Source organism: Aphis gossypii, chromosome 3 (assembly GCF_020184175.1).
Source record: "Aphis gossypii isolate Hap1 chromosome 3, ASM2018417v2, whole genome shotgun sequence".
Lineage (NCBI taxonomy): Eukaryota > Metazoa > Arthropoda > Insecta > Hemiptera > Aphididae > Aphis > Aphis gossypii.
The window spans coordinates 35,969,348-35,991,352 of NC_065532.1; the positions used below are offsets into that span (position 1 = coordinate 35,969,348).

The following is a 22,005-nucleotide window of genomic DNA, read 5'->3' on the forward strand; positions in this document are numbered from 1 at the left end:
GCCGCGCCCGATCATCCGACCGGCCGACGACTACGATACTAATATTATGCAGTATTGCAGTCGTATATAGTATACGTTTGTCGTGTGTGTGTCAGTATATATAAAATATTATGTTACCTGTACAGCTCTCTTGCAGTTGTAACACGCTATAAAGAATCCCGCGGCCGCCGCAACCGCAGTCGGAGAGTTAACGAAATGTATCTTATACCAGGCCGCATATTATAATAATATGTACCTATATATATTGTGCACTCCGCCGTGGAGGTGGGTGTAAATTTACGGATGCCGCCTAGGGAACTATTATAATATCGATCGTAGTACCTATATAATATCGTATACCGACCCATGTGGACGGCAGTGGTACGGTGATTTATTTATTTTTGTAAATCATTTAATAACTCAAGTCTTACGAGAGCTGCTGCAGGTCTCGAAGTAATACGAGACACAAGGCGTAGTACGCGGGTACCTATATCGGTATATAATTATTGCACATTTGCACTTAAATATTATAATATTATATAGGTACTTACACGCGCGGGTACATCCTCGCAGCCCGAACGGTGAAAGGCCAATGAATGCTTGTATTATATGCTATATTCATTATACAATAATATATAAATATATATATATATATATATATAACCTTCTATATCAGTTGCCGAATCCCTATATAATACGCGTATATTGTTCGTGGTAAATTTCGTTTTATAAAACAATGCGTTTTTATTTTTAACAACAGATTTATCTACATGCGTATATTATTACTGTAATATTAAATATTTGTAAAACTACTAATGAAACTGTTTTAACTTTTCTATAACGTACAGTTTTAAATTTTGTTTTACATCTATAATAGTCGAGTTTATTATTTTATTATTATATAATAAACGTGTTGTGTGTGTACAAGCGTGCTTAAACAGCGGAGGATACCCACCTGCCTATTAAAATATATGCCTAATACCTATTTCACATTATCTATGAATAGTGTTATTTTTTGTATTATTAAATTTTTATTACTGTGAAAGGTGTTCAACTACTCAAGTAGTTAAGTTAGAATTTTATGCTTTTTAGTGAAATAATATAATCATAGAATATTATTTCGATATATTTATCATTGATTATTATATAATATTATAAAAAATTATAATAGTTATAGTTTACATAAGAAAGATAATTATTATTTAGATACAGAAGATTACCTAAAAATAAAATTGTTGATCAATATAGATTTTTATTATAATATTCTGTTATTTGTACGATAAGTCGGATAAGGTCATAAGGAACGGGAATAATAATTAGTATTTTTTTTTATTTTTATCGAACTTATACATTTGTACAGGTTAAGTACCGAATGCCACAGTAGTACAGTACGTATTCTGTATTAGTATAACTAGAAATTATTTTAGGGGAAACAGAAGACACGTTTTGTCTTTAAAGCCTATTATGTTTGGAAATACTAATTTTCGGACATATTTTATTCGACCGCAGCATATAGGTTCATCACTACCTGCAAACCGTATAATGCGATACACTTATTTTACAAATATTTTTAAAAGTTGTGATTGCGTGCTTAGCGCTCGTATAGTGTGAGAATTGTTTTCCTCTCGTTACGAGTGTTAGACTTCTCTAGTAAATGGTACCATCATATACTTAAAGTAGGAGGTGGTTAGGTCGAATAATAACGCATTTAGCCGCGTGCACTCTGGACGATTCCCAGATACATCACGACAGTCGTACGACACTATAATATAGGTTTAACAATATAATATTATTATTATACCTACAGAGATCCTAGTCGGGGGAAAAAAGACGAGCTAAAGTGGCGACGGCGTATAACCCGAAAAATATTATAAAATTTCCGTTACGGCGGCGGCGGTCGTAGACGACTTGGGTGAGTCTGGTGCGGGCGGTGGCGACGTTTAGCCGGTCAAACCTGTTTTCGTATGCGCAGACGGACACCCCGGGTCCCGGCGGTCCCCACGTCCGCGGACTAGCTCACGGGCGAGTCGTGTTCAGCATCCGCAGCCGGCGACGACGACGACGACGACGACGATGACGATGACGGCGGCGGCAGTTGCTCCGGTTAGACGGTAGAATTCTATTTTTACACGACCGTCCAGTGGTTACCAAAGGCGCGGGGTACGGTCGACGGTAACGAACCGCTTTTCCTTGGAAGGGGAGGGGGTGAGATCGCGACGGCGCGAGTCTCCGAGACTACGGTTGCACCGCGGTGACGCGATCGACGGACACGAAGACGTTTAGTGAGCGCGGAGAGTGGAGACTTCAACTCCGGAGAATGTGTACGCGTACCTACGATAATATTATACCTATAATAGTGTTGTAGTATTAGGTATAATATTATTACGGGTACTTATACGTACATATTATATTATCTTATATTATTATATCCGACGACCTTGAGCTACGAAATCACCACTGTTTCTTCGGATATAGGTATACCATGGTTTATTAGAGCCACTGCAACGCGGGGGTACCCGACGAAATATTATTACGTTTACCCTCTGGCGAACAATATAAAATCAACGTATACCGCGGTGAAATATATATATATATATACGCGTATATATTATATAGGTTAGGTATATACATACCAATACGTAACTAGTAAAGCATTACATATTATACTATTATGCGGGTACACCTATATTAGTGTAATGGTGTGTATAGTGTGTGAACGTGTTGTTCATCCAAAAATTAAACGCTACTGCACGCAGCACAGGGTTATTATTATACGTCATCATCAAGAACAATACGGTCGCTCAATCGATCTCACGCTAATCGTTAATAAAAACATATTATGAGAGTATAATATTGTATATTACAAATCGTATTTAAAACCACCTGAACGCACACTCTATTACTCTGACGCAGTGGTTCTCAACCTCTTCATTCCTACGCCCTCTTTTTAGGTTTTTTTAGGTTTTCAAAAACCGCGCCCCCTCCACTCTATTAATAATTTTTCATTTTTTCCCTACGTTGTAACATAAAAATAATTAAATAAATATAATTTTACTTCGTAATGACTGCTTGCGCCTACCCAGCAATTTTTACACCCCAACCCCTCTGGGGGGGCGTGCCCCCCAAATTGAGAAACACTGCTCTAACGACACGGATACTCGAATAAGTAAAACAAATATTTTACAGTTATTGAAGCATCAGACTTACAATATTTTAAAAGTAGGTACCTACTTATTTAAATTTGATATTGCACATCAAAATTTAAAGTTCTCATTTTATGACTTGGGTTATTTAAAAAATAAAAATATTAAGTTCTCTATTATCTACAGTTTTATCAGTATTTTTAATAATTAAAATATGTATTACTACCTAAATGTTGATTTATAATACAAATTTTAGTTTAACTATATTGATATATCTGTTATAGTACTCTATTTTTTTAGTTTCTGAACGGAGCGATAATTAATGCTAAAATGCGTACCTATTCATTTTAAAATTTTGACAATTATGTGTATGTATTTGTTTTTTTCTAAGCATGGGCTTCTAGGTTTATATAATTTCTGATAGAAAATTTAATCTAGTAGGTACTTTAGAGGGACAAAAGTTAAAGATTCATTGAAAATATATAATCGGGAAAAACAAACAAAAAATTAAGGAAAAACGGTAGATTTTACTCAAATCCGTTTTTCAACAAAATCGATTTTGTTGATTTAACTCAAGAACAAATAACCGTATATACTTTATATTTTTAACAAATGTTTATATTATCGTTTTCTATTTACAATAAATTTTCAAAATACTTCGACTATTTTTTAACTATTTATGAGTATAAGAATTTTTCGTTTTTTTATAAATATTGATTAAAATTATTTGATATTTAGAAGTGCTTTAAAATTTAATTTAAAGCTAATTATAAATTGTTTATTTCTCACTAAAAAAATATCAAAAACCTATAATTACAAGTTTTTTTATATGTGTTTGTAAGTATAATTTTGACGAAATCCGTAAAAATCTTAAAAGATTAAAACTTTTTTGTAATAAGAAATTCATAAAAACTTATCTTTTTATATCTAAAATTTGAAAATTAAATACAAAATTTTTCATAAGTATAACATACTGAAATTATAAAATCTAAAAAGCATATAAAGACAATTTTTTTAAAACATTTTAAGTTTAAATATGGATAAAATGACATTAATAAAAAATTATTATTACGATTAAAATCGTTATTAATATTTACCATTATTCGTAGGAGTTAAAAACTTTTATATACCAAATATATTATTATATTATTATGAATTTTAATATGTTATGCAATCAGATTTTTTATTTATTTTAAGATATTATACATTTATACAATGGACCTATTTATACTGTTTTATTATGGTATTTTCAGAAATATTTCTTAAATTAGAGGAAAAATTATACAATATCGTATAAACGTATTAAATGTTAATAAGTCAATAATTAAATATTACTATTATAATAAACGCCTTTTTTTTCAGAAAATATAATTCAGACTATTAAACTTTGAATTATTTATTAGTCGATATAATATGATAAAATTGCAAATTATTAAATACTATAATAAAATAAATGCAATATTTTTTTGAAAAAACTATACAACCTTATCGTAATACTAAAAGTTAAAAAAACTACTTAATAATCTATATTAAAAAAATATATATGAAATAGCCTTAATGGTATTGAACTGGTATATAAGCTGACTGTCTCCAATCAGAGTTGTTTTTCATGTATACAATGACCATTGGATTGAAATTTAACACATCCATATTCTTTAAGGACATAATATTAGTGACCCACTCAACGCCTAATGTACAACATGTTCCACTTGCCTACCTTTGCTAATTGTAATTCACTCAATTGCTACTATAGTTACTAATTTTGATTTTAAGTATTAATTATAAATTATAACGCTAGTTGGATTATTAAGTTTAAGACAATTATAGTTATGTACCTACAGTATGAGTATATAATAAATCTGAAAAGAAATCGAAAAAATTGCTCTTGCTATTTTTTTCAATAATATTCAACGATTTGTACAAGGTTTTTCTTACGTTCAGAAAAACTATTGAAAAAATAAAAAGTACGAGCAATACTTAAAACATCAATATCATACAAGGTATACAGGTAGGCTCAATTAAACATTAAATAGAACTCCCTTTTATCAAATAATAATAATCAATTAATAACCAAAAAGATCATTGTGCTTCATTCGAAATCAAAATCATATAAATGCCATATTTATATCATTAATATTTAAGTAATATTAATAAATAAATCTTATTCATTTTTTTTTTCATTTCTAATTCATGATTTTCAAATCAAAAAAATCTTAATTCTAAATAAAAAGATGCATTTAGACTACATAACGTACCTAATGTTATATGCGAAACGAAGGAAAAAATCCAATGAAGACTATATATTTTATAATAAAACAATCGCATTTTTTTCTGTAGGAAAGCAATATTTTAATTTAAAACAAAACATTAGTATTATGACTATTATATAATATGATATTGTGTTGGTTCCATTTTTAATAATTATAAATTTCCAAATTAGTTAGGTATATTAGTTTATTGAAGAAATTATAAATAAAGATATAAGTTAAGTATTATTCTTAGTATTAAATTGAGTATGTTAACAAAATAAAATCCACTGTTTTTCAGTTTCAATCTTTCACATTTTACTCGTAATATATTTCAGTATACTAATATACTGCTATACTGCATAAAAGTGGATATACCACATAGCATAAAATACTGGTTATATTGTTTCCATTATGAAAAACATTCCAAATAGCCCGTTGTATTTTTTTTTTTATCACAATTTTATTTTAACCTAAAATTACAATTTTGGCAATTACAAGAAATATAACTACTGAGTATTTTCATTGACTAATGACTTTATACAATATACAACTTATATAATATAATCAAAAATGTATTTAATATATATTTAATAAAATTGATATTGTCCATAGAGACCTACTACTTATATGTATTACTTTCCTATTCCCTTTAAGGATAATAGTATTCTTGAATTTCGTAAATTTCGTAAATTACAACATTTGAATATATATTTGATACTATGACATTTTACTAAGTATTTATCTGGGTGCACTACAAAATTACAATTAATATTTTTAGAAATGTTGAATTCAATAACAGCTGATGACTGATTTTAATACATTTTAAAAACAAAATGTATGTTATATTTTATAAGTAGGTAGTGAAAATTCATAATTTTTATCATAATATTTATTATACATCTAATATTATAACTATAGCTAGTATCTGTTGTTACCCTTGATTGTTTGAAGTATTTGAATTTTCCCGATAGACATCTCGTTTCAATTTTGTTTCCATTAATTAACGATCAATTCGGTAAAAAACGACATTGGATAGCAAAAAAATATATCCGGTTCAGGATTTATTGGTCTGAAGTCGAAGACCTTTATAAGTATAAAGAAAGAAAGAAAGAGAGAAAAAACTGTCGAATCGTGTATACTGTATAATAATTTAATAGATGTATAATATAGTACTCAAGGACACCTGTAATAATTATTATTGTTATTTGTTACAGAGCGTTGGTTAGTTTCACAGCATCCGCTTATGAAGAGTCAGTGTTGGGTGCCAAATTAAATCACTTATTGTTTAAACCATATAATTTTTGAATTAAACAAAACTACAATTATTATTCATATCGTATAATATACAGACTGATAAAAATAATACCAATAAATAATAGTAACTAATAACTATATACATATCTTCTTTTTTTTTATCCTTCGTGAAAATAAATAATAACTAATAGTTAATAACTATAAACATATTATACCTACTATATTATATTCATAAGAAAATATCGGTACAATATTTGTCTTATACTCTCAGACAAATACGCAATGTAAATAAAATACATTCACGTAAAATCTGTTATGATCTTTAAGTAATCATACCATAAAATTATAAGTAACAAAAATTATAAAAGTTAATTTTTTTGAAGGTTTTACAAAATATGAGTTTTATATTTTATTATTATTTGATTTTATATTCAACTTAAAAAAATTACCAAATTGAATTGTATATTAAATTATTTTAAAACGAAATTTTAAAAAAAAACAATACTTTATATCCTCAAAAATATACAAAAACACAAACAAAAATGAATTTGCCTGAAAACCATTTGTCTAAGTGTGAGTTAGAGAAAAGGATAACATATACATTGTGCTAAAATGCTTTTAATAATACTTCTGTATTTATCTAGATACAAAAATTATTCACGATAAGACCTGCATTTTTATTTGTTGTGAATTTATTCTACCAAATTAATAAAGTATGATATATCTATTTGTTCTTAGAAATATTAGTTAATATCACAGCCTTGGTAAGTTATTGCTGAAAATGTTTAAAACCATGTGTTTAATACAGAATGCATTTTGTTAAATTTAACAAATTTTATTTGTACGTATTTGTAAATCCTTCTATTTCAAATTTGAGAAATTATTTAAGTATTTATTATTAGGACATAAAAATACACACATACAAGTACATGTATATTATACTAACTTTGTTTTTTCAATAAAATCAGTAAATGTTTCATATTTTACATAGGTACAATTCAATTAACAAAACTAATTAGTACCTATCTTTATCCATATTTTAATTGTATTATTTAATTAATTTGAGCATTTTTGATTAATATAGTTAATCAGTTTTTAATAATATCATTAAACAAATTAATATTAACTTTTAAATTAATTTTGTTGATTAATGGTATAAAATATAGGTAAGATATATAATATTAATAAAATTAATTTAAATGAATTTTAAAATATAAATCATAGATCAAACGCATAATAACCGCTTTGAATTCAACATAGCTATAGATATCGAGGTATTATAAGTAAGTTTAGAATCGTTTTCATTCTATATAAATACAAGAATCAACTGTTGAAAACCACTGATCGATATATAACCACATATATTCCTCCTTTTCATTTGCTATTCGTATTGTCTCGAATTCGAGATTTTTACGACGAGACAAAAGAACAGGTTCTACATAGAGAATTTACGAAAAGAAAAAAAACATATATTCGCAACTGCTTTCTTCGTGTGGGTCTGATATGTTGTTTCTCTCTCACCCACTCTCATTCTATTTTTTTATTTTATGTACAACACATATTTAAGTATTTAACGATCCATAAAATATGAATAGCCCAAATAAGTAAGTAGTTAAAATATTTTTCAAATTGACAATATTGCAATCCACTGACTAAAATTTAAAATTATTCTGAATATAATGTTAATTTAAGATTCAACAGTGGACAATATGGCAATATTACAATTTATATTTGCAAACTATTTTCATAACTTTTATAATGATTTTCGTTTATAAGAAAACTTACATATCATATGACTTTCACATAAATTTAGTGATTTATATAACAGCCAAACAGACCAATAGACCACATATTATATCACAACGCATTATTCAAGTATATATAATAGCATAATATATATCTTGATATTGAAACAAATTTTTATACAAAAAATAAAATAAAATAAAGAAACTTGAAACGTGAAACGTAAAACGTTTTATACAATTTAAATTTGTTTATGTGTACCTACCCATACGTAGTATTATAATTGCCTTAAAAGAATACGTATTATCTGTCATACCTCGTATACCTGCCACACTCTAAAATATATTCTACATTTAGTCATTTAGGCACTTAAATATTAGAAGTACTAGAAGCGTATACCTATGTAATGTATATATACACACGCTTATGATACAGATAGATATCCTTTATTATTGGTTATCAACAATTTTGTTGTTTTGAGAACCTTATAGATTTGTACCCGGCTTTTCTATCACAATAGTTTTACATGAAATATTTGAATAATTACATTTTATATTTTATGCACATAAAACGTCAAGTCTAATTTAATTTGTTCACTAAATACACTCTTATTGTAAAATTATTTTGTTAATCTATTACCATATTTACTCTATGATGTATATCAACATAATAAGTATTATTTTAAATTTGTTCATATGTACTTTAAGTACTGAGCCCGACAGGGCGTATATATTATCAATAAATATAAATACAAATAAATTTATCATACATTTTTAATAATTTTATTAAATATACAGTATTCTTGGTTTCTATATTTCAAATGGGTTAATAGGTATAGTTTTAATGATATGTATACTATATCTGAAAGCTTCTAAATATACCTATCGTTTAAGTAAAATTTGTATATTTATTATAATCATATAATATACGAGCATTTACTATGCCCAGGTGATTCAATCAAATAATATATGTACTGATAATTTAATAATATATTCATCTTAATTGAATTCTTATATAATAATGAATTTTAAAATGGTTAAACTGGCAAAAAGGTACAGACATTTCTTTAATCTAAAACGTAATATGCACTATAGGCATGCATTTAGAATGATTGTAATTTCATAAAATAAAAACCATTAGATATTTTTAACATCAAGTATTTTATTTCCACTATATTTATGTAATATACAATTCTAAACGCCCAGTACTTATTACTATCGTTAAATTATATCATCAAACAAGTGAATGTATTTCAACTCCAAAATAACCATTAATGCTAAAACATAGTATATAGAAAGCCTTTAGGTACATATATTAATTTAGTGGGATAAAACAATCAAGTTTTGAATAGTATATATTAAATCTATAAAATAAGTAAAACAAAAGAATTACCTACACTTAATTTGTATATATATACATATGGATATGTACATGCAGGGAACAATATCTATTTTAGATTTTGAGCGGAGTGATGAATTTTTTGGTTATCCATTAAATGATTTTTTTTGTTGTTGTATTTACTTACGTATACATGCTTTAAATGTAGTATAGGGTAGCAAATAGGATGTATTTAGTAATTTTGTGAATAAACAATTTCCAATGCTTTTCAAAAAAATCAAGAAACACGAAAAACAAAAATATTCACGCAAAACCAAAATTGATTTTACTTTTTTGCTTAATTTCAAACTGCATAACCGTAGAACCTTAAAACTATTAGTAAATATTATTATTAAAATGTATTAAGCATAATATAATTTCAAATATATTTTAATTCTTCTTGTGTTATTTATTATAATAAATATTTTATGTTCGATTTTGTTTGGATTTTCAATTTTTGTATTTTATGTATTTAATATTTATGCATATAAAATGTTTTTTGTTTTAATTTAGTTACTATTTAATCGCACTTACATAAAAATATATAAGCTACAAAACATAGTCGTTATTTTATTTTATAAGAGTTTAATAGTTAATACTCAAATCATTGATACATTTGTAAAAACCACGAAAATATTAATTATAAATTATTTGTAGAAAAAACTTAATAAAATTTAACTTTTACTCATACTACTAATGGTTGAAAATGTAAAACAAGATTCTCCAAAAGTTGTTTTGACTGAAAATTAAAAAAAAGTTTAGAGTAAGGCAATATACATTTTTTATGTTCGATTGAAATTGAAAGGTTGACATTATAGTTATTGGATTTTCACAAGTATAATAAGGATTTCTTTTCAAACAATTCTTATTAATTCAAAACTACCTACTAATCATAGAAATTTCAAACTTTCCACTTTTACCTAATTAAAAATTAAATTATTTAAGATTATTTAACAAATAAACATGACATTTTCAAAATGTTAAGCTATTTTTAGGCATTTGAAATTTTTTTATATAAATGTTGATAAAAAAAAAGTATATACTATGACAAAATCTTGAAAATTAATATAAATTTTTTTTTTATTTATAGCCTTTTAAAAATAAGAAAAATAAATCTGATATCCATTTCTGGTGTCATTTAGTATTTCCTTCGATATTTAAGGGACAATACCTCATTTTCAGTTATCAATAGCTTAAAAGACTTAAATCTAAATCTCCCACTTCTTGTCCCTAATTTAGTATGTACTAGCAAGTTGAAATAGTTAGTTATCTTGGTTCATTATCGAATGAAAACCTGTTTTCTTTGAATTGCTTAACACTGGTAGCCATTTCGAAGGGGTCAGTTTAATGTATCCTTATAAACCTCATAACCGTGTTCAACTAGGTATCTAGTTACTTTTAGTGTGAGCTCTATTGATCAAGATAGGTGCGCTAAGTATTCTTCTGCTAAATACGTCAGCGTCAGCGTATTTTGCGTATATCGTTATTGAATCAGCTCTCCGTGATGTACCATTCACCTAGAGATTATACAATGGCAGATCATAATTTTTCTAGTATCTTAACTATTAGTGTTCCTAAAACGAAAGTATTCTATTCTAGTATTACATCTAAATATTTAAGTATCTTAGGCAGATAATAGGTTAATAAATGCCACTACCTATTGAAGTTTTAATGTTAACACAAACCATCAAAATTGCCAACATTTAAACGATATTTTTATGACGAAATTAGATATTTAAACAAAAAGTAAACGAAATTGATTATTTTGTGTATTTACTACACAGTTTAAACAATGGTATTTTTAAAGCATTTAACAAGATCAACTTTTAACTGTTTTATACCACAAACCTATGTTATGAAATAAATAATAGTTTTTATAAAATATAACCAAAGATTTTGACAACTATTAGTTCAAAGTTTAAAATATCTTTATTACTAATTGTAAATTAATTTCCCAATAAAAATGTGTAAAATAATTATCACTTGTACATATAAGTTGACAATATGTCCACCACTCGTAATCGTATTTTATGTATAATAATTTATCATTAAATCCAAATTTATCACATTTTCGAACGCCTATACTATACAACAAAGTGACATAATCATTTTTTTAAATATATAAATTGCAGTTCTATAACCTATATATTTTTTATAATGCATTAAATTCTTAAGACCTTATGCTTCGATGCCATATTCTATTAAAAGATTGAAGGTAAATTAAAATTTAATATTCATAACGGTTAATCTTTACTGTTTAAGTAAATTTTTTTAAATACTAGAATAGTATAAGCATTACCAGTGTAAATACCTTGTATATACCTACTAATATACAGTTTGTAATCATTTATTAAATATACCGATTTTTGTACAATTACAAAATTTATTTCACATAATACAAACCAGCCATATTTTTTAAATATGATCTGAGTATAAAAAATGATACTTTGTAAGTAAGAAAATATTTATATGTACTTTACTTGTACCAAATTCTATATTTTAGATTGTAATCGTGGAGCGATGAACGATATTTTATTGATTTTATAACGATAAGTGGTTTTTTTATGTGTGTGTGTGTGTGTGTGTGTGTGTGTGTGTGTGTGTGTGTGGTGTGTGTGTGTGTGTGTGTGTGTGTGTTTGACGTCACCTTTATATGAACAGTAAAGATGCTTCAATCTTCAACTTTGACTGCCATTTCTAGTAGTAAATTAAATCTTATTGGAACTTTTAGAGAGTAGAAATTTAAAAGGAAATACTGGGAATAATCTGAAAAAATAATACCAGTTATTGACAAAATCTTTATTAGTTAGTATATTTTTTTTATTTAAAAATGAATAATTAATATTTGAAATACGAGCATATATATACTCATCGAAATGTCTTTAATATTAAATTTAAGTTATTTTTAAAAAAAAATTATAATTTATTACAAGAACCTTTAAGCTAACTTATAGTATCTGTTATGTTTTTATGAAAATTAAGTAAACACATGGGACTTGCATGGATTTGCAGCTTTTGATTTATTTAAATATTTATAATTATCACTATGCAGATAAGAGTAAGACGTATAATAGGAATAAAAATAATATATTTTATTTATTTATAGAAAATTATAAGAAGAGGTAAGCACTCTCTTATCATCCCGTCTATGTCGAACACTAGTTCCTACATCCGCATGAATTATTCTAAGTTATTTAGTAATAGGAATCGTGCTCCATTCTAGCGATTTTATAAATTAAAGTAGGTAAATAAAGTGCCTATAGCATTATTCGAGTTCAACTCTAATAAAATACAATTCACGAACAAATACGATTTTCTTAAAATCTGTAAGAAAGTTTGAATTGATAATCGTAAAAATCTCATTATTATCTGAAATATGGAAATGTATAGCAAAATATTGACGTAAAATAAATAATACAAATATTCTTATATTATATTTAAAGAAGAAAATTGTTCGTCGAAGATCGTGATCGTATTTAAGACTTAAACAAAAAAAATTTCTTTTATGCAAACAGTAATCACCCATTATCACAATCGTATTAAACACTTTATGTACGCGTACATGTTTGGAATTTATTATAAGCTAGACCGAGGTATATATATTGTGTTATACCTTAGCTCGCTAAATTGAATAGGAATAAAAAAAAAAAAAATTAAAAAAAAAACAGACGCGTATGCACACGGCTTTCGTATAGATTAGGAGATGGGCTAACAAAAGGTATGTTATGTGCGTGTGTGTGCTTGTGCCTTGTGCGTATTGATGTGTTTTTGTGTGTGTGAGTATCTATATTATGTGTATGCGCGACTGGTGGGATGAAAACCAGTACCTGTTCGTTAAATATGAACCGGTTGTGTGTGCACAGATCGCTGGACCTTACACCTACAGGTTGCCCATTAGTCAACAGTTTGGTGTCAGTCGTCTTCTTTTAGCCCTAACATTTTCTGCTAAACATTTCATAATTACAGTTTTCTTTTTCACTTACCGTTGTAGGTTCAATAATACTGTAAGGTTCGTGCTTAACATTTTATTTCCCGAAAAATGTTCTACGAAAGTATAAAATATCGGCTCACCGCTCGAAACCAGGTAATATCTGCAAATTGTAAAATCATTATCATTAAAATATATTGTGTTATAAATATTTTTCTTAGCCGTTTCTTAACCAACGTCATAATAATATGTTATAGGCAACTAATTTTATCGCATTGTAATCGAACAGTTTTCTAATTCTCGTACAGGTATATATACTTTAAGCTAAAACTAAAATTATTAATCTTTACACTACTTTGTGGCTGTGTTTTTAAATTCTACTGCTGAATTGTTAGCAATACCTTAGACTTGATTTTTACTTTTTCTGATAATTTTATTTACTTTTGAATACTCGAAAAGTATCAGCTATATTGAAATTATGTAATGTTAATCGTTTTATGTAACAATGAAACGCGTTATTATAATGTCAATAGTTCACTTTCTAAAATATCTATTCAGTATTCACCAACTATTAGATGAAGTTATCATAACGATAAACTAATATAGTTAAAAATAATAAATATTGTAAAATTTTAATATTCAAAAAATTAAGTATTCATAGTATGTTCGTCATAGCGGTAAATGGTAATGCCTGTAATTATGTATCATCAGATAAAACAATATTTAACAGAACACAATGATATCTTAATGAAATTATTTTTAATTTAAATTTAAAATGTGAACTAGGTAAAGTATGCATACAAATTACTAATCATTTAAGGTATTTTTAAATTAAAAAAAATGTTGTACTAGACATTTTTCTCTATTATGAATATTAATTATATGATAAAACTGCTGTAATTTAAATTTTGAATCTATTGAAAATATAGGTTTTAGGTAGATAAAATAATTAATTTTCTTATTAAATAATAATAAAGGTATTATAATTTTAACATTTTTTCAAATAATTTCTTGTATTTTATTTTGTATCAATTTCATTTATATGTAATTAAAAACGTTTAATACAACGTATTTCAAATTGTTATTTGTTAACTAATACATAGTTACATATTATTTTGATTACTTATAAAGTTATTATAAATTACACGGTGTTCATCGACTTTAATATTCTAATATAATGTTAAAAATTACAATTTGGTGCTTCCTCATAGGTTAAACTGTAATTGCTTGTAAATAATTGTATAGGTTGTATAGATAGTAACACGAACCACTGAAAAAGTGTTTCGTTATAAGTCGTTGAATTACCTTTCTAGTAAATTATTTTCATATTAATGAAATGATGATGTATTATTCGTTTTGTAATATAATATAGTATATTATATAATACTATAATACCATTAGTACCTATCTAAACCTTTAGTTTATTAAATTGTGAATTAACATTTTAGTAGGTCTTAAAAACAAAAAATTGTAATATTATAATTATTTTTTGGACCTTGTGTCATATAAGCTACATATCTACTAAATAGCAGATTACAGTGAATCATATAATATTAATGTACCTAGTTTTATAATTTTTGAATATAATATGTTACATATTATAATTTACGCAATAACATCACGTTTAAAAGTAAAAACATTTTAGTAACTTATAGCTAAAATGGCTTTTACTTATATAACTGTATAAGATCAGAATTTAGTAGAGAAAAACAGAGAAAAACAAATTTAACTAAGATTTACCTAATTTTGATTGCTAGGTCTTAAAATAGCTTATAAAATACTACGATACATATTATATTTTGTAAACTTTACTTGTTACTTTCGAAACATGTAATTGCTTTGAATATATTATGTATAATGTACTATATTATTATATAGATATACTATTTTTAACTTACCTATCTCTTTCATATGGAAGTCTCGACCAATTAAACTTTATTTTATTAGAATTTATTCTAACCACAAATATAACGATCACGATTTTAATAAAAGGTATTATGACGCTGACACTGTAATATAGTTTATCTAATATATTATCTATAATAATATTCAACCATTATACAATTTTCGTCAACGTATATAATATGCTAATAGATGCATTCATGATGTACCTACCTATCCACATCAATGTATTTATAACATTAGTGTATTTGAATTATACGAGTCACGTTGACCTGACGGTGGGAGGGGAAAGAAAATCAAGATTTTCGTACATTACAAAACCGGAGACCCTTATCCACATCCACCATGATTACGTTGTGTATTTTATCAGTTTATTCAGTCTACAGATGAAACACTGCACCGTTTCCCGTGGTACCATTGGTACCTATATACCTATTGTGTACGTGCGTGCGCGCGTTCTACCGCGGTCCCGAACGTGCATAATACCTGATGATAATACATATAATAATATAATACCGAACAAACGGCCGCCGATGCTTCATCGTCGTCTGCGAAGGGGTAAAATGCATCGTCGAGTGCTCTGGCTCGCCACCGCGGTCGGACTGATGATGCTATACGCAAGCAACAGGTGTCGGGACGCGAGTCGGGTCTAAGGAAACCCGAGAGGAACGACCACCTGTGTAATAATAATAATAGTAATAAATATATTGTGATATCGTAGGTACGCGCTCGGACGGATATCGTAAAGCGCATCCCTCACGATTATACGTTTGGTCGAGATCTATATACATAATATTATTAATATTATCGTAATATAGCGTCGGAGATCGCAGACGATAGGCCGCATTACGCCTATTCGTCCGTCGGCGTTTTAACACAGCATTTTACGGAGGATTGGTGGCTGCAGACCGGGTAGCTGGTTTTTCTCTTTGGTTATCTAGCTGTATGAGTGTTACGAATGAAGCTCCTCATAGGTCTAGGTGACCGAAGTTAAAAATCGCACCCACTACTACTCAACCGAACTCTACGACGATACGCCACCACTATACCTACGCTGCACGGCAGACCGACGGCCATCCGCGGATTTTCGTGTACAAAACATTGTCTTATATTATATTTACTTACCCATACTTGATTGTAAGTATGTATATAGCTATATATGTATATATAACCCATATAGGCAGATACTGCTAAAGCAGCAGCTAGCCGCGTGTGTAATATTATATATCATATATTTGATGTACAATGAGGGAAAAAAGTCGACGACGGCGTTCGATAGATCAAGAGATTAATGGGATTAATGGTTCTCCTCCGCTCCGCCATGTCTTCGTGCTGCTGCTGCTCCTCCACCGTCGCTGACTGCAAGGCTGCGAGGTTGCCAGACACACATATATATAATACACAGCGATACATATTATTATTATTATTATCATTGTGTACCCCTCACTCTCCACCCACCCACCCACATTGTAAGTGTGTGTGCGTGTGTCATGCACCTCTTTTTTTCTTTCAGAACCGGATTCTGTGTCATCTTGTTCTGGACAGTTATGGCCGCCGACGCCACGCCGGGCATTGTTAACCTTGGGCTGGATGTGCATAACGAAAATTATTACCGCGGTGGTGGCACAGGCAAACGAACGTACATTATATGTTATTATAAATTATAATAAAATATATATATATATATATATATATATATATATACATTACATTAATACTTTTAATATATATATATATATATGTATAATAAACTGATATTGTAAAACGGAAGACCGTACAAATAAATATTAATATAATATATATTTTAACCACAAAACCGTTGTGCCTACACACTATAACAGTATATATAATAATATAATATATATATATACACACAGGTAACACCAATATTTACCAAAAGCACGTACCATTGTGTACTGTTATTGGATGTTAAAACCAAAAATAGACCGTAGTATATATGTATATTCTACTTCAAAGAAAAATACAGTTTTATCAGATTTTAACTGTCTTGGTCATTCTACCAACGGACAACTATTAATTAAATTCGATGTTAACGCCAAATCAAACAGCATACACTATACGTACTATGTGTATGACTCGAATACACAAAATATTTGAAAAAAAAACCTAACCGATTAGAGCCTTTGAAGTTATATATTCTAAAATCATTGGCGTTTAAATCAGAATTTTAAAAAGTTCTGTATTATATAATATATTATATAAAATTATTGACATTGTTTACAAAAATCGTTTATTTTTATTTTATACCCGAAATAATTATGTTAATAATAATGTTATCTATAAAAACATACGATTTTTGTAATTTTACATTAATTGCTTTTTAATAGGACACCTATGAATTCAGAATTTATACCAACCAATAAACTTTGTATAATATAATAGTAGTAGTAATCTATTAATACGAATTATTACTATCATATAGTGTAATTTTTTTTTACATTTTTTTTTTTAATTTAAAATAGACATTAATCTGTTAATTAAAACATCAAGTAAATTTGTACGTGATAGAATAAGGTAAAGGGAAGGTTCACACGGTTGTCTTGTGGAGGAAGCAGTTCACTGACGGCACGTCAGTTGTTTCTAATAAGAGGTTTATTATCTACTTTGAATTCTTTATGGACTACTAAATAAAAACATATTATTTTATACATGTATACTGTATAGTAGTTGTTGTAATGCAATATTATACCAGTACATTTCATATTTACTTATGTATACCTAAACACAAAAGCTGAAATATTAAATTTATACAATCGTAAAAATTATTTTTTTACTATTTAAGTTCAAAATATTATTTATATGATGAAATAAAAATAAAACTTACACATTATACATTATACTAAAAATCATTTTTCCCCAGTCTACATATTATTATAATTTAATTATACTCAATTACGAAACATGAACATATATTATAACTAGATATAAAATCCTGTACATCGGATATATAAATTATAGCTAGATGGTACCTATCTAAAATTTTTTTAGTAACGCATACCTACAATATAACATTCTATAACATTTTATTTTTAATCGAGATACTTAAGTTAAACTTATAGTAACTAAGGTTCTTTAATACAATTTAATAATTTTCAAAAACTACAATAGAACAAAAGTTATTAATGTGAACAAACATAAGGAAACACCCTATGTTTGATGCATTGTTTCAATATGCAATATACCTAGATATATACATTGTACATCGTATTCATATATGTATATATCTATAATTTAATTTGAGTACCTACATCTACCTATTAAGTAATAACATACAATATTATTATGTGATTATGTATTTATGTGTGTTATTTTGTTAATTTGAAATTTAGTTTAAAACAAAGCTTTCATTTAAGTTATGAATAATATGGTTGATAGGTGCTTTTATTTACAGTTTTACGGTAAGTAAACATTAGTTTTAATAATGTTATTAACTGTGCCTGCGCCCACGGGCTGCGGCCCACGACTATAGATAAACTATCTATAACCGTGACTGAACCTACTCTGCAAATTTCGTATTTTACATACCTACTTTTCAATTAACCGTCGAGCAAAAATACTTTTATTTAAAAAAATAAATACATATTATTAAAATAATATTGCCATACTCAAACTTTTTTTCAGTGGCGTTTTTTTTTTTACCACCAACCGTTAATAAGTTTTAATATCTTACACATTGGTTGTACTTCATATTATTATATTATTATAGCAGTTTGTAATATAGATATATCTATATGCACAGGTAACTATACTTTAAAAGTTAAGTTAAATTGTCTTCTAATGTCCTATGTCTCGTTATGTCAAGTTTACAGATTGTTAAAAGTGAAAGTGGTCATTATTCAGTAGCTATATATGAAAAATACCTATAGTAAATGGCGTTATAATGTCATATATAGATACATAACGTGGGTGTATTTTAAAATAATACCAAAAAGAAAACGTAAAAAGTACTACTACTTTTTAATTTTAGGTGTATTATAAATGTGAAATAATATAATGTCAAAATGATTATATTGATTAAACGTGATGTTGACTCAATAAGATACCAGAGAAAGGTCATTATAGTTCCTCGATTCTAATTTATAAAAAGAGATACCTAATAATCATAAATATTCAATAAATATCAATACACAATAGTCATAATAAAATATATTCGTTTAAAGTAGATTTAGTTATTAGTAGCAAAATTTAATTAAAGTATTAACTATTTATTAAAAAATAGATACTATATCTACATTCTACATACGATATACAAAATGATTATAAAACTATACAAAAATCGATTTTATCAACCCCATAGGGTATTTGTCACTGAAACTAAAAGACTGATAGTTTGGCCTATAAAAAATACTTGTAGTCAATTATCTATATTAATATGAAATTTAACTATAGTAACGAAATACTCATTGCAGAACAAACATTTTTAAATTCATTATTATACTAAATAAAACAAATTTTAAACCAACAAAAATTAAATTATTTACGTAGGTCGTAGCCCGTAGGTACCTATACCTAAAAACAAAGGTATTCACCATAAAATTATCTGTACAATTATCGACGATTGACGTAATATTACGAAACGTATTATTACAAATACTGATAAATTATATAATTTTAATTACGGCGCATTTGATAATATGGTTGACGACAAACGAGTTAAGACTGTGATGAACATAATCGACAAAATGTTGCACGACACATCAAAACCATGGACGAATTTTTTCGGACGGATGGAGACCCGAACTGGCGTACCTAGATTGAAAGTACTGATTGGACTTCTGCTGACAACTTCAGTCATCCTGTTCATTTTTGAGGATACAGCTATGGTGTTGAGCAACGCGATCGGGTTGATATATCCCGCGCAGGCGACGTTTTCACTGGTGTTCTCTCCACCCAGATGGAAAAGTTATGCTTCCGCCGCCGCCGCTGCGGAAGCCAAAAATAAAAAATTCACTTACTGGTTGATATTCAGTGCTTTGTTAATCGTGGAACAGGTCTGTGGCTTTGTCCTATTTTTATTTCCGTGGTACATACCGTTTAGAACAGTTTTCCTGATGTGGTGTTCCGCGCCGATCCGAAACAACGGTGCGGGTTATATATTCAAAAACGTCATTTATAAAAACTTGGAGGTTAATAAAAAACTCATAACCTATATAAATGTAAGTTATTATTACCTAAAATAATGGTTTTGTTGTTATTCGAATTGTGCTGTGAACGCGACAGTCAACGCAGCGTAAGCCCTTCGTCAATAGTTCCGGTGACAAAAACTTGATGCAAAATCGTCATCCTAATGGGCCGCCTTGTCGGCCACCTCAGCGATCACCTCAGTCACCTCATTCGACATCTATGCGGTCGGCATTACGGAAATGAACATTTTACTGCATTAATAATGTGGGATCAGCGAGAGTACGTATATTATAACGAAATATACTCGAAAGAAAATCGGTAAGGGTAGGGTGGTTGGCGATTTCCATAAGCCTTTAATCAGCGGTCAGTGTTTCACAATAGTGTAAGAACCACCGTTCTAAACAGTATCTACCTATATTATGTACTTACAGTCCTGACCTATTGTTGAAGTTTTTTATTATAGGTATGATAAATCGGTATATTATAACATGTACTGTGTAGGTGTATAAGCCGCACCGTTATTTCGGATCGGTGCTGAAAACCACATCAGGAAAACTGTTCTAAACGGTATGTACCACGGAAATAAAAATAGGACGAATCCGCAGACCTGCTCCACGATCAACAACGCACTGAACATCAGCCAGTAAGGGAATTTTTTATTTTGGGCTTCCGCAGCGGCGGCGGCGGAAGCATAATTTTTCCATCTGGGTGGCGAGAACACCAGTGAAAACGTCGCCTGCGCGGGATATATCAACCCGATCGCGTTGCTTAACACCATAGCTGTAGCCCCAAAAACGAACAGGATGACTGAAGTTGCCAGCAGAAGTCCAATCAGTACTTTCAATCTAGGTACGCCAGTTCGGGTCTCCATCCGTCCGAAAAAATTCGTCCATGGTTTTGATGTGTCGTGCAACATTTTGTCCATTGTGTCCATCACAAATTTAACTTGTTTGTCGTCAATCATATTATCATATGATCCGTAATTAAAATAATATGATTTATTAGTATTTGTAATAAAACATTTCGTAATATTACGTCTATTGTCGATAATTGTATAGATTATTTCATGATGAATACCTATTTGTTTTTTGGTATACCTACCTACGACCTACGTAATCAATTTATTTATTATTGGTATACAATTTGTTTTATCGAGTAATAATAAAACACGAACATTTTTTTATTTTGGGCTTCGGCACCGGCGGCGGACAGTGGGAGCGTAATTTTTCCACTTTGGAGGCGAGAACGCTATAGTGACGCCGTCGCCTTATTTCGACTGGAAATA

At 28.3% G+C, this 22,005-nt stretch overlaps 2 protein-coding genes and 1 long non-coding RNA gene across 7 annotated transcripts in view; 2 read left to right on the forward strand and 1 right to left on the reverse strand.

Annotated features, from left to right (window-relative positions):
* Positions 1-16,235, reverse strand: part of LOC114119424 (probable G-protein coupled receptor No18) — a 127,042-nt gene extending 110,807 nt beyond the window's left edge. The window contains exons 1-2 of the mRNA XM_050202949.1: positions 16,092-16,235; positions 13,729-13,836 (exon numbers count right to left, since the gene is read on the reverse strand). Coding sequence (XP_050058906.1) covers positions 13,729-13,836; positions 16,092-16,144 — 161 coding nt within the window. The 5' untranslated portion in view covers positions 16,145-16,235. The remainder of the gene's footprint in view (positions 1-13,728; positions 13,837-16,091) is intronic.
* LOC126550787 (uncharacterized) lies at positions 14,804-18,426 on the forward strand. Its single transcript, XR_007604812.1, has 2 exons — positions 14,804-16,255; positions 16,394-18,426. It is a non-coding gene; the product is annotated as an uncharacterized LOC126550787 (long non-coding RNA).
* Positions 18,427-19,969: 1,543 nt separating this feature from the next.
* Positions 19,970-21,371, forward strand: LOC114119417 (receptor expression-enhancing protein 5-like). Of its 5 annotated transcripts, none has more exons than XR_007604810.1 (3): positions 19,971-20,722; positions 20,817-21,038; positions 21,222-21,350. XR_007604810.1 is itself a non-coding variant. In XM_050202951.1 (3 exons), the coding sequence occupies exons 1-2, from the start codon at positions 20,231-20,233 to the stop codon at positions 20,961-20,963; spliced, it is 639 nt and encodes a 212-aa protein (XP_050058908.1). In that variant the 5' UTR covers positions 19,971-20,230; the 3' UTR covers positions 20,964-20,999; positions 21,222-21,371. The 5 variants fall into 5 exon arrangements, 2 of the variants coding, with proteins under 2 accessions (XP_050058909.1, XP_050058908.1); XR_007604811.1 differs by having other exon boundaries at positions 21,184-21,282; XR_007604809.1 differs by having other exon boundaries at positions 21,171-21,276.
* The last annotated feature ends 634 nt before the right edge of the window (positions 21,372-22,005 follow it).